General features: G+C 43.1%; 1 protein-coding gene across 2 annotated transcripts in view; it reads left to right on the top strand.

Moving 5' to 3' along the window:
• LOC146870322 (flotillin-1-like) overlaps positions 1–12455 on the top strand; it is a 259354-nt gene that overhangs the window by 93546 nt on the left and 153353 nt on the right. For both annotated transcript variants that reach the window (XM_085640181.1, XM_085640178.1), the window contains exons 2-3: positions 9708–9769; positions 10411–10486. In XM_085640181.1, coding sequence (XP_085496307.1) covers positions 9724–9769; positions 10411–10486 — 122 coding nt within the window. In that variant the 5' untranslated portion in view covers positions 9708–9723. The remainder of the gene's footprint in view (positions 1–9707; positions 9770–10410; positions 10487–12455) is intronic.

Here is a 12455-nt window from a genome sequence, read left to right as displayed (position 1 = left end):
TATTCCTTTTCTTCCATAGGGTAACATTGACTGGTTTCTTCTGAAATTTCTTCGAAGTATGGAGTTTCTAAACTTTAAAATATTCACCTAAAATCAACCGTGTCACGAAAACGGAAATACTCACCTGCTATTAGGAGAGATCCCAGTGCTGGATCTTGGTGCCCAGCACTGACCCTGAAGAGTACTTACTTACTTACCACTAACTCAATTTTCTCCCATAGGAAACCATTGACTGATTTTCTGTGAAATTTCTTCTGTCGATTTTTGCAAAATACAAGTATTCTTTAAAAATCGTACCAACTATGAAAACGTAATTACTTACCTGTTTTAGATAGATGCCCCAGTACTGGGCTTAGGAGCCCAGCACTGGATTACGAAAGTAACGAGAACATACTTTACCCGTAACTTGAATTTTCTTCCATAGGAAACCATGGACTGTTTTTCTTTGAAATTTCTTCTAAGTGTCGATTTTGCAAACTTATAAATATTCCTTAAAAATCGCCTGTGTAACTTAAACGCAGTTTCTCAACTGCTTACAAGGTGTTACACTAGTGCTGGATCTAGGATCCAACACTGACCTAGAAAAAGTAACCATAACCCCACTTACCTGCTAAGTGAATTTCCTTCCATAGGATAACATTGGTAATTTGATTTGAAAAAGTTTCTATTTTTAAAATAGCAAAATATTGCTTAAAAATCACAACAGTAACTAAAACGGATTTACTCCCTTGTTTCCAAGAACTGTCTCAGGACTGAATCTAGGATCCAGTCCTGGAGTTAGAAAAGTAATCCTGAAAGTAATCAATTGCACATAACTTAAAATTCCCATTGAGCTCAATGTTTTATTGTGTTTGAAATTGTGTTGCCTATTGCAACAAACTGTAACTATTACCTGCAAAAGTCAATTGCCTATTGCAAAGTATTTAACTAAAGCATCTCATTCTGAGAAAGTATATTTTGATACCTATTGTTGGTTCTAAAATAAAACAACCATATATTTTGTATACGAACCATTGGCCTAGATTTCAGTTCTTGAGTGTGAGAGACCATTTGCTGACTGAGTGTGTACAACAGATGCTTTACATTGTCTTCTGATACTGCCTTACTGCTCGACCAAGCTACCACTTTAGAGAGTAAGGTTATATCTAACTTTAAGCTCTGCCAAACCTCTGGGGACTGTGGACTCTGTACACACTGTACCTATTTGGGAACAGTATACACAGAGCCACTTTCTTACAATGAGTGAAGCATGTATTTTTTCAGTGTTAGATATGTCTGAGGCGTATCACCAAATTAAACTCCATGATTCATCTAAACATCTTACTTCGTTTGCCACACCGCTGGGGGCATTCAGATATAAAAGGATGTCTTTCGGGTTGGCCTTGGCTTCTACAGTTTTTCAAAGAGCCATGGAGAATATCTTTGGTGATATGAAGCAGTTCTGGTGTTTCCAAGACGATATTCTGATTGCCGGAAAGAACACACATGATCATGATAGTCTGTTTGAGGAAGTAATGAAAAGATTAGAAAAGTACAATTTAACCATAAAGGAAAAGTGTCAGTTAAAGAAAAAACTGGTGAACTATTTGGGGCATGAAATGAGCTCAGAAGGTATAAGACCTAAGAAGAACATTGTAAAAGCTGTGACTATGGCACCTGAACCATCCAACAAAGATGAACTTCGCTCTTTTTTAGGTTTCGCCGAATATTGTGCTAAGTATTTGAGAAGTTTTTCAGAGATTGTTGAATTTCTGAGAGTTATAATGAAAAAAGATGTCCGGTTTGTGTGGGATGATGGACGCAAAGGAGCGTTTGAATGCATCAAGAAAGTGATTTCTGATGCACCCACTCTAGGGCGATTTGAGATTAATGGGAAAACCTACCTTAAACCTACCTTACCACTGATGTTAGCGGGGTGGGTATTGGAGCCATGCTATCGCATATATTAAATGGTGAAGAACGGATTGTGGGGTTCGCTTCCAGAAGATTACAAGGTGCTGAGAGGTCATACTCCGTTATTGAAAGAGAAGCTTTAGCTTGCTTCTGGGCGATGAATCACTTCAAATTTTATCTGTGGGGTTTACCGTTTGTAATTCGTACTGATCATAAGCCCTTAACATTTATTTTTAAGGGAGGGAGAGGAATAGAAGGGATCATGACTCCACGGATTTCAAGATGGTTCCTTTCAGTAATGGAATTTAATTTTGTAGTTGTGTATGTCCAGGGAAAGAGAAATGTGGTTGCTGATTATCTTTCAAGGATGCCCTTAGAAGACGATTGTGAGAATATTTGTACTGATATCGTCAGTGATGTCAAAGGAGAAATGGCTTTATCTCCTGAAGAGTGGGAAAATGCCAAAGACAATGATTCGGTATTACTAAAAGTTGAACAAAAAATCATCCAGGGATGGGAAAGTAACGACGCTAAGGATGAGGAGTTAGTTGAGTTTTATAAGATAAAAGACGAGCTGAGTATAAGTGATGGTAAAGTTCAAAGGAGGTAGCAATTTATACCTCCTAAAGGGATACGTAGACGTGTCCTTGACATTATCTATGAAGGATATCCTGGGCGAAGCATGTCAAAGCGCAGACTCAGGGAATCATTTTGGTGGCCAAAAATGGACAGTGATGTAGAGGATTTAGTAAAAAAATTCTAATTTTTGTGCTAATAGCGATACGTCTAAGATAATACGTGAACCGCCTTTGGCCGGTAGTAAATTTCCATCGAGGCCATGGGAAAGGTTAGCTATTGATTTCATGGGTCCAGTTGCGAGATTGGGTCACAGAAATAGGTTTATTCTTGTGTTGGTGGATTACCACTCAAAGTGGTTCACTGTGGAAACAATGGGTGAAATAAACACTTCTAATGTTATAAGATTCTTAGAAAAAGTTTTTCTAGAAGAAGTTTGCCTGCCTCCATTGTATCCGATAATGGGGTACAGTTCATTTCTAAGGAAATGGTAGACTATCTTAAAAAGGTGGGCATTTTTCATGAGAGAGTGGCTTTTTTTAGAGCGCAAGCTAATGGCTTAGTAGAAAGAGTGAATCGGATTGTGATGGACAACATTCAATTGTCACTTGCCAATGGGTTATCTTGGAAACAAGAATTAGAAAAGAGGATGTGGACACACAGGGTTACCCCACATTCCGCCACAGGAGTGTCTACATTTGTGTCTCTTAAAAGAAGAGAACCTGGGAAGGAGTGTCCCATATGGTTGTGTAAGAAAGAGAAAATTTGGATTGACTTAGAGAGAGAGTGGAGAGGGAACAGAAAAGAATGGTGGCCAATTACAACTTAAGAAAAAGAGTTAAAAAAGTGTGGGTTAAAGAAGGTGACTGGGTTGTTGTTCGAAAGAATGAATGGGTTCGGAAGGGTGACAGCAAGTATGTAGGACCTTTTTGTGTTAAAGCAGTAAAAAATAATGTTGTGCAATTAGAGGATGGATCCACCTGGAGTTTGGGAAATATTTGTAAAGTATGTAAACCACAATGATTATTTGAACCTGTTATTATAATATACTTTCTATTATATCTCATTGGAATGTTAAATCTTTAAGCTAAAATGTAATTTTGCTATATTGCATTTTCTTGTCTTCGCCTGTCGTTATTGGTTTTCATGTTTTCTCTGTTGTTGTGTACAGATCTAGTGATGTCATGTTGCTTAGCTATTATTGAAATTCTTAGTGTGAGAATTCGATCTGTGAACAGTTGAAGGACAGCTCAGAGTTGTAGATGCTGCTCCACGCTGGGATGCTATGGAAAATAAAGTCATTTTCATAACCTTCAGGACTCCTCTTTTCACAAACCCAGCCCAAGCATCCTAATTTTCTATTTACCCACCCGACTCATGGCCCTACGGGGCGACTTAACCTAGGTTGCCCTCGGGACCCACCCCTCCCAGACACGTCCCTGTTTATAAGAACCTTGTTTCACAAGTCCTACACACATAATACCGTCCGTTTCACATGGGGCCTCCATCATGCCGATTTATCAAAAAGTTTTCCAGAGCCTCTTTTAATAGTCCTTATCCACATATTTACCATTCCAATATGGTGCCCCATCCTGGGAACCGGACCGGAACTAGTCATACCAGACCCGGTAAGGTAACACAATGCGGTAGCACTGTACTTAAGGCCGCAGCCCTTGAGGTCGGTTGCTGATGCCGATTAGGAAGATTGACGAACCCTAGGCATTATGCCCGTGACTTTTGAGGTAAGCACACTACTGGGGACCTGGTTCACGAACCAAATCTGATGCAGCCCGACCCTATTACCTCCTTCAGCAACTGATTTTTAGGTCTCGCTGAACCCAGCGCATGCACTGGCTCGGAGAGACATTTTGTATGTGAGTTTTCAAAGTGCTGCTGGCTGGCCTAGCGCTTGCGTTCACGCGATCGTGCACGCGCGAACTGCCAGCCTTCAGCAGCACTTTGAAAACTGTGCTTTAGCACGTCATCGCGATCACTTTCGCTTTCAGAGCGATCGCAATGACTTTCGCTTTTACGGCAGCGCGGCGTTACTGCAATGCCCCCCAGCGTTCCTGCTGGGGGGCATTGTACTGTGAAGTTATGGAGCACAATGTTGGGTGTGAATGGGCAGTCAATTATTCGAATTCTGCGTGATTTAAAACACATTCACACAGTCACGTGAACAAATATGCCTTGGTGACAGCACAATGGGCATGCAGCTATATCGTGACTTGTTGTCTAACATGGGGATGTTCATAGAGTCACTAGAGAATTATGAGGAATCTGCTGTGAAAGTGATGGAAGAGCACTGATGTGGAATCCCACACTCCTGTGGTGTTTAGGCCCTATGATGAGTGCGCGCGGACCCAGATACAGCTAACATTTAAAAAGCTTCTGGCAGGCATCTGTGAAGGCCATAAACCCCCGATCCCTGGGGATTGTAAACATCAAGGAGCCTTCATGTCAAGCTCAAAGACCTCATAATAAATCAGGTCTTATCTCCGGGGAAACTCATTCCTTAGCTGCCCTCTAGGCAGGGACAGGAAGGCAGGATTACGGTTCCAGCACGAGACAAGCATTTGCAATGTAATGGGCCTCGCATTTACGCGAGTTTAAACTATTGCCATTGTAAATAACAATGCCGTTTATTTATCTTTTAAAAACAAAAATAAAAGGCATTGCCATTTGCAATGTTAATAGCGCAAACTCTTGTAAATGCGAGACCTATTGCATGTTTAATGCTTGTTATGTTCCTGCATTCGTGCGTGGCGTAGTGACAAGCACGTGTCTACTTGTGGTGGTTAATGGCCGATAAATAATTCCAATGAAGGTGCCTAATCATTTGAACGGATTGACAGATAGGGAGGCGCTTCTGTTAACGAATCTGATCTGCAGATCCTATTTATACCGGCACGCCCCCCCACCACTTACCGCACAATAGTGATTCATGTGTTGGAATAACTGAACTTGTACTTACCTCCTTTTTTGTGGTTAGAAGCCCAATTGCCGCAAAACCTGGAGTAACACGAGGCACTTGCTAGAACAACGCATTGTTGGTTCGCTAGATGAAATGTACAAGCTGTGCCGACAGCTCTGGCTAGGACATAAGGCCGACTAGTTTGGGAGCTCAAAACAGCACAGCCATTCCAAGAGGCGCTGGCTCCACCTCCGAGAATAGTAATTCACAGTTCACATTGCATAATTTATGTCGCTTACTGAGTCTGGCATTGTGCTTTGGTAGCTGCGTTGGTACTGGTTGGTGCTGGCATGGTTCATTCAGTGTCCTCCACGCTGCATTACCACCCACAAAAAGTGGGCTTTGACTTGTAAATTATTTTCAGTTTGGGCAAATGCAAAATTCATGTCCCACTCTACAACTTTCACAGCCCAAAACTGCTTCCCGCTCTATGCAGGGTCAAGAGTAAATCATGGTTAAAGGAAATCCCGTTGCAATCCAATCAAAAAAGTCCTGCATTCGCCCTGCAGCACATAGTATTGTGTTCATCTTGGGAACTATGGGTGTGTGTTAGGAGGCTTCAAGTTTGAGACCTAAGGCTCATCAAAATCTGAGTCCTACATACAGAAATTACACTATACAATAGCCCGCATTATTATCTAGCAATGCTGACTTGACACAAACCTATAGAAAATAGATGTATGTAGAAGAACTACATATTCTTCGATACGTTTTTAAACAACGTTTCAGCCCTTTAGCATAGCCCTTCTACTTTAACACTATTTATGTTTGTATTCTTTTTATGCTGCCGTGCTGTTCTCGTTGCTGACGTGGATATTTTAAAATTTTCAGCACCTTGTATAAAAGCGTCACATAAAATAAATATCTAATTCAATTCTCTTCCGTTTCGCTCAGATTTATCCGTGACAGAGACAGAAGTGACTCTGCATTCTCGTTCGTATTTTGCACTGCTGGTTTCACCATGAAACAGTACTTGCATTTGATTTGTTGGCGTGCAGAAGCTCTGCAAAAGCACAGCCTTTTAGCTGCTTAGTATCACATCATCCCATGTCAATTTTCTGCTTTCACTCAATGAGCGCAAACATTTTAGGTATTTTCTTCTCCATTATTGAAGCAGACGTATGACCCAAACTACATATAATCCATTAAAAAACTGGGAGAACAGCAATTCTTTTTCCAAGATTAAGATACACAAGTGGACACTTTGGGGCATATCCGCAACAACCGGCGATAATTATCGCTAAGCGCACTTGGCGCTAGGATAATTATCGCCGGCTAACGTGGATTTTTATCGCTGAGATAGAGTGCTATTAGTAACACTTATCTCAAAAGCGATAAAAATCCTGGCGCTAACTGCCTAACGTGAGATTATCGCTGGAAACCCAGCGATAATCTCACGTAGTGTGGCGTTAGCTTTCTGATACGGACTCACAAACTTAGCCATGATATCCACCTTCCATAGGATATCATGGCTAAGTCAGTCCTGAAGCAGGCGTAAGGAAAGTAGCGATAACCGGGGTTATCGCTACTTTTCTTGCCGCTATGCTTCATAACGTGGGGCTTGATGATAGGAGAAATGTCGCTTAGCAACATTTCTCCTGTCATGCCAGGTCAGGAACGCCCACTTTGCATCTCATTAGAGATGCAAAGCTGGGCGTTAAGATTTTATATGCTAAAGCAAGGTTTCACATGTCAGCGTGACCCTGCTAATTAGGCGATAAAATTCTCGCCGCTTTTCGGCCGAAAACGGCCGCAAAAGCGGCGATAATTTTCTATCGCCGCCTTGTAGATATCCCCTAAATGATGAGTGAACATAAAGGTACCACAATAGGGAGTAAACTTAGACAAGCATTGGCATAGCCAATAGGTCTGGCCTTTGGGACCTTATAAGTGTTTTGCCATGCAACAGTTGATGTTGTTGCACCAAGGATATTGTGCTGCATAACTAAATACTTATAAGTTCCCAAATGCGAGACCTATTGGCTATGCCAATGCTTGTTGTTATTATTTCCCCCACCCCCTGCTAGAATTTCGATATACGAGTGAACTGAACAGGACAACACAGGTCCCTAACAGAATCAACGACGGTAAGCGTGAACATGCCGCACGCTACCAGGCAAATAGGTTAGGCAATTCTTCGGTCCACCCCCAACTATCTATTTGTACTTCCCCGCCGCGACCTTTCAGAGCACTGTTTAGGACTTGTCCCAGTCATATCTACCCTGCACAACCCTCCTCCCCTCCTACCCCAAGCACATTCACATAAGGGCACCCCGCACACCCCTTATACCGAAGGGTGCAAGCCCGCATAGCTCACAGGACTTATAGGCCATGATGATTTCTAGCTCACATGGCACCCGCTTTGTCCAATCATTATGTTAACCGCCTAGCCACTCTTTAACCTTAGTGCCTCTTCATTTTCTCCCTTCCGTGGTCCTGAAATTTGAACATGGGACTTGATTATCCGTTCCCCCTCCCCTGGCCCTCTTTTCCTCATTTCTGATCTTTTCCTTTCTACCAATTGCCCTTATGTCATATCTTTATTACCACACCATATGACTGTTTTTATAATGCATATGGGAATATATGAATATTGCTGCATGGTTACAAACTTATATACTTGACATATCATTATACACTTGCTTTGCATACGTATGTGTTGATATCTTTGCTCTTTTCGTTCCCCCCTCTTTTCTACTTGTGCCTTCCCTTTCTCCCCATTTCCTGCTTTCTGCCTCCTTCCCTTCCTACATGACTATCCCAATCTTTTTCTTTCCTATGTCTTACCCATATTTCCTAAATATCCTTCTCTATGTTTTGTCAAATCATCAAATAGATATGGAATACATGCACTACGTATGCATACAAATGTATATTTATGCCATATCTTCATATGCCTTCACCAATGCGTTTATTGACAATTTCTGCACTCTGCACGTTTTCGGTTGCGTTTTTGCCTTTATTTTGCTTCTGTGTGTCTTTTTGTCTTGGGCCCTCTTGTCCATTTTAATGTTCATATGTACAGCCCTGAGGAACCCCCAGGCCGGATGGCCATGTAAAGGGTGCGAAACACGTGTTGGCTGTTACTCCTTTCCTGTAATTTGACTTGGAGTCCCTGAAGCGAGTCATAACACTTTAATATAAATATCACTACTTATCATACCGTGTACTGGAATTTTCTCCGAGCAAAACGGCAATATTTACTTGTCCTGACTCTTTCTTGGAACATCCTGGTACTGGTAGGAGAGTGCAGGACAAGGTAGTGTCGGAGAGCGAGAGAGACAGACGGGGGTGTCATTCCAAACTCAGAATATGGTGGAAGGAACAACCAAATATGATCGTGTGATTTCAGTTCTAAAAGAACCGGAGGAGTATGTCATGGGATGAACCTTCCTGTTGTATGTTGATATCCAAGCCTATTGTAAACTAAGAATAGAGATTACACTTCTTGTTATTTCGTGTTCTATAATTTTAGATGTTGTTTTTGTTTGGTAAGGGGTTGTGTAGTGTCTGCCTGTCCTTTAACCACACTCGTGCGCTTGTATTTTGTTTGTTCTCATGGTACCTGTGATAGATTGATGGTTGGCTGGGATTCTAACCTGGTGGTAGTTGCTGTTCGGGAGCCGTGGTGTGAGACTGCTTTCCGGGGTAACCTGTGTCTTCCATCTTTACCACAGGTCCTTGCACGTATGGGGGTGCAAGCGCTCCACTGGCTGGTTTTCATCTGTGAGTTCACAATCCGCTAGCAGTGGGGCTACATAGTCACACATGACAGGGTCTGATGAGTGCCCAGAAGCCCACCCCCAGCGCTACCACCACAACCAGTGCACCCATATAGGATGGGTCTTGCATCCATACATAGCTGCCCCTGTGTGGGATTCACATACACACGTCTCTCTGCTCTTGGGGTTAAGGATCAGAGTCCACAGATTCGCTTGAAAGCCCAGAAGGGCAGAGGCTCTGTGATGTCCAGCTATTCCTCCTCTTAACTTTTGTGTCCAGTGGTCTCGTAGTTTGATGCGAGGGGAGGCCGTGCTGTCTCCGTCGCCTCTCCTTCCTTTGTCAGTGTTACTCCTGTTTCATAGTCAGTACCCAGTGACTTGAGATTAATAAAACTTCTCAAGACTGGTTTCTTCTCCTAGTGTCCTTCCTGGTTTGCAGAGCCTCCAGGCTAATGTGATTTGTGCTAGCACCAAAAAACCTGTGCTAAATATGAGAGCGCTAGAAAGACTGCTACCTAACCATCTCATCCTTTTCTTTTCAGGATCCCCATTGGCAGGATGGCGTTTTACACATGTGGGCCCAACGAGGCCATGGTGGTGTCCGGTAAGAGCTCCTTTCCAAAGCTGCTTCAGGAGAGGGTGAAAAATGGGGTCGGAGTCATGCACACCACTCTAGTCTTGACCCTTGGCATGGTGGTTGTTTGTGGCTGTGTGCTGTTGTGCATTCATGTATGCTGCTGTGCTTAAAATTGTTGACTTCCTTCTGATAGGCAGGTCCTTAAACTCTTAAAGTTTTCCATAGACTGTAGGGTAGCTAGACATCTCAAGATAAAGAAAGGCCACCTTCACAGTATCTGTACCCTACCCTGGGAGGGGCAGGTGATCAAGGCTGGGGTCTTTAAATGTGGTTTGCACCCAGAATTCCGTGCGCACCTGTGAGGAACCATCTGGTTGGTACCTCCGGCCCATGTGTTTGTGGCATCCTCGGAGGAATGCTCTGGTTCAGCCACCAGATGCTGGTGCCATTGGTAAGAATATTCCATAATGGGGGAGGAGCCATCTCTTCTCTCCTAGAGGACCAAGCCCTCTGCTCCAACCATGCCCATGGAAGAGGGGAGGTTTGTGGGGCAGAAGGTGCTTCTTTGAGATCTCAGCGGCAGTTCTTCTCCTGCTTTGAGTAAAATGCTGGTCTTGCAGACGTGTGTTCCATCTGCTGGGTCTTACGCTCTTTTGGTTTTCTTGCAGGGCTCTGTCGCAGTCCACCCGTGATGGTTGCTGGAGGAAGCGTGTTCGTTCTTCCGTGTGTCCAGCAGATTCAGAGGTAGGTACCTGATTCTTGTCCGAACCGCTCTGTAGCTGTAAGACCAGGCTTCCCTTATGTCTTTGCAATTACTTTTCGATTACTCTTATTTCAAGTTTGCGGCTGCTGCCTACCGAAGGCATCTGAAGCGCACACTGTTTTCATTGTGCGAGGTGGTACTAATTGTGGACGATTGTCTGGATATAGAGGGCAGTGGGATTGTCTTTCGATTCTTTCTCTATAATTCAAATCAATTCTCTGAAAGGGATAAGGTCTACTTTACAGCAAGGCTTGCCGAAGTGACTGAGATATCTTGCAGCAATAACCACTAAGTAAAAGGGGTACCCCTAAAATGATACAGGTAGAGCAGTAGGGGGAAAAACCAGTAGTGCAAAAAGTTTGCTTTCTAAATAATATGAACGCTAATCAGTCGTTACATCACACGGTCACTCAGGCTAGACCAGAAAGGGGAACACAGGAAAAATAAACAAACAAATTATAATAACAACATTTATTTTTGTCTTAATTGGTGTATACAAAAAAGTGATTCAATATCAAAATTCAAATGAAATGTATACAAAGTCAAAAATAGCCCCATCAGAATGATATTTTGAATGGCCCACCTAACCTATCTCATTCATACAAAACATACATACAAAAGATCCATTCACAGCCTGATTCTATGCAAAACATTCATCACCAAAGCATTCAGTCTAAATCAAAAGGATCGTCCCGACCAAAGGTTGGTACATGTGGTTTCCATTCAAGAGGGCCTCAGGAGTTTTCTTTTTTGTCAGTGTATTTTTCTGTCTGTGGCTGGATCGTTTGTCAGCAGGGTCTTTAGAGTATCTGGGTGCTAAAGGCTTTGTCTTGCCCTGGCATGTTGTTATTGGGGTCTGGATGTCCACACAAAAAATTCCTGAAGTTGTTCAAAAGGGTGTTGAAGTCTCGAACGTGGAGTTCATAGGGTGAAAGATATGTTCAAGAATGAGAGATGTGTTCAAGAATTAGGTTTTCTATGGAAAAGTCTTTAAAGGATCGAAAGGTTTGGTCTTTTCTTTTGGGTTGACCTTGGTTTGTGGGTAGGACAATGAGCAGGGAAATAGGGATGGCAAAGTGGTCGGTCCAGTTCAGGGGGATTTTGTTGGTTTGCATTGGATTATTGGTGATGTTGAGAAGACAAGGTTGAGGATGTGGCATTTGGAGTGTGTTGGTTGTGTAACATGCTGTACCACGTTGAGTGTATTGATGAGGCGGAAGAATACTTATATATTTATTTCAGCTTGTGTTGTCTTGTACGCTGACTTCACCTAAGAGGCTGATATGAGTGTGTCGAATGGACAAGGTAGCAAGGAGATCTAAGAATTCATCAATAAAGCCCTTGTTTGGCCTGGGAGGCCTGTAGATAAGATGGAAGGTGGTTGTCCTTGATGCAGAGAGTGGGAAATGGCATGTCAGCAGCTCCATGGAGTTGACTTACAAGCTTGAATGGGGTGCAGGACGACTGCCCATGCCTCCTCTATCACTACTTGCCATGCACCCTCTCTATCACTACTGCCCGTGCCCCCTCTTATCAGTACTGCTCATGTCCCTCTCTATCACTGTTGCCAATGGCCCTCGCTATACCTACTTATCTTACCCCTCTCTAGCCTTACTTCCATGCCCCCTTTCTAACCCTACTTCTCATGCTCATTTCTCCAACTCTACATGCACTGCGGTCCCCAGCTCTGTTTCCTATCTCTCTCTCCCCTCTAGCCATAATTCCCCTTCCATTTTGCAATAGCCCTGCTTCCAGTGCCATACTTCCCATGCCTTCCTGCTACCGGTGTGCCCACCCCTACTTCCCATGCCCCCTCTAACCACACTTTCCATAACCATCTCTCAAGCATACTTCCAGTCCCCTCTCTAGATCTGCTTCCTGTTGCCCCAGTCATACTTTTCATCCCACCCTTCCTACCGCTGATTCTCTGCCCTCTTTCTACCCCTACTT

The sequence above is a fragment of the Triturus cristatus genome, chromosome 1_1 (assembly GCF_964204655.1).
Source record: "Triturus cristatus chromosome 1_1, aTriCri1.1, whole genome shotgun sequence".
Classification (NCBI taxonomy): Eukaryota; Metazoa; Chordata; class Amphibia; order Caudata; family Salamandridae; genus Triturus; species Triturus cristatus.
Note: the sequence above shows the minus strand (reverse complement) of the source record. Positions and strands in the feature narration are given on the sequence as shown.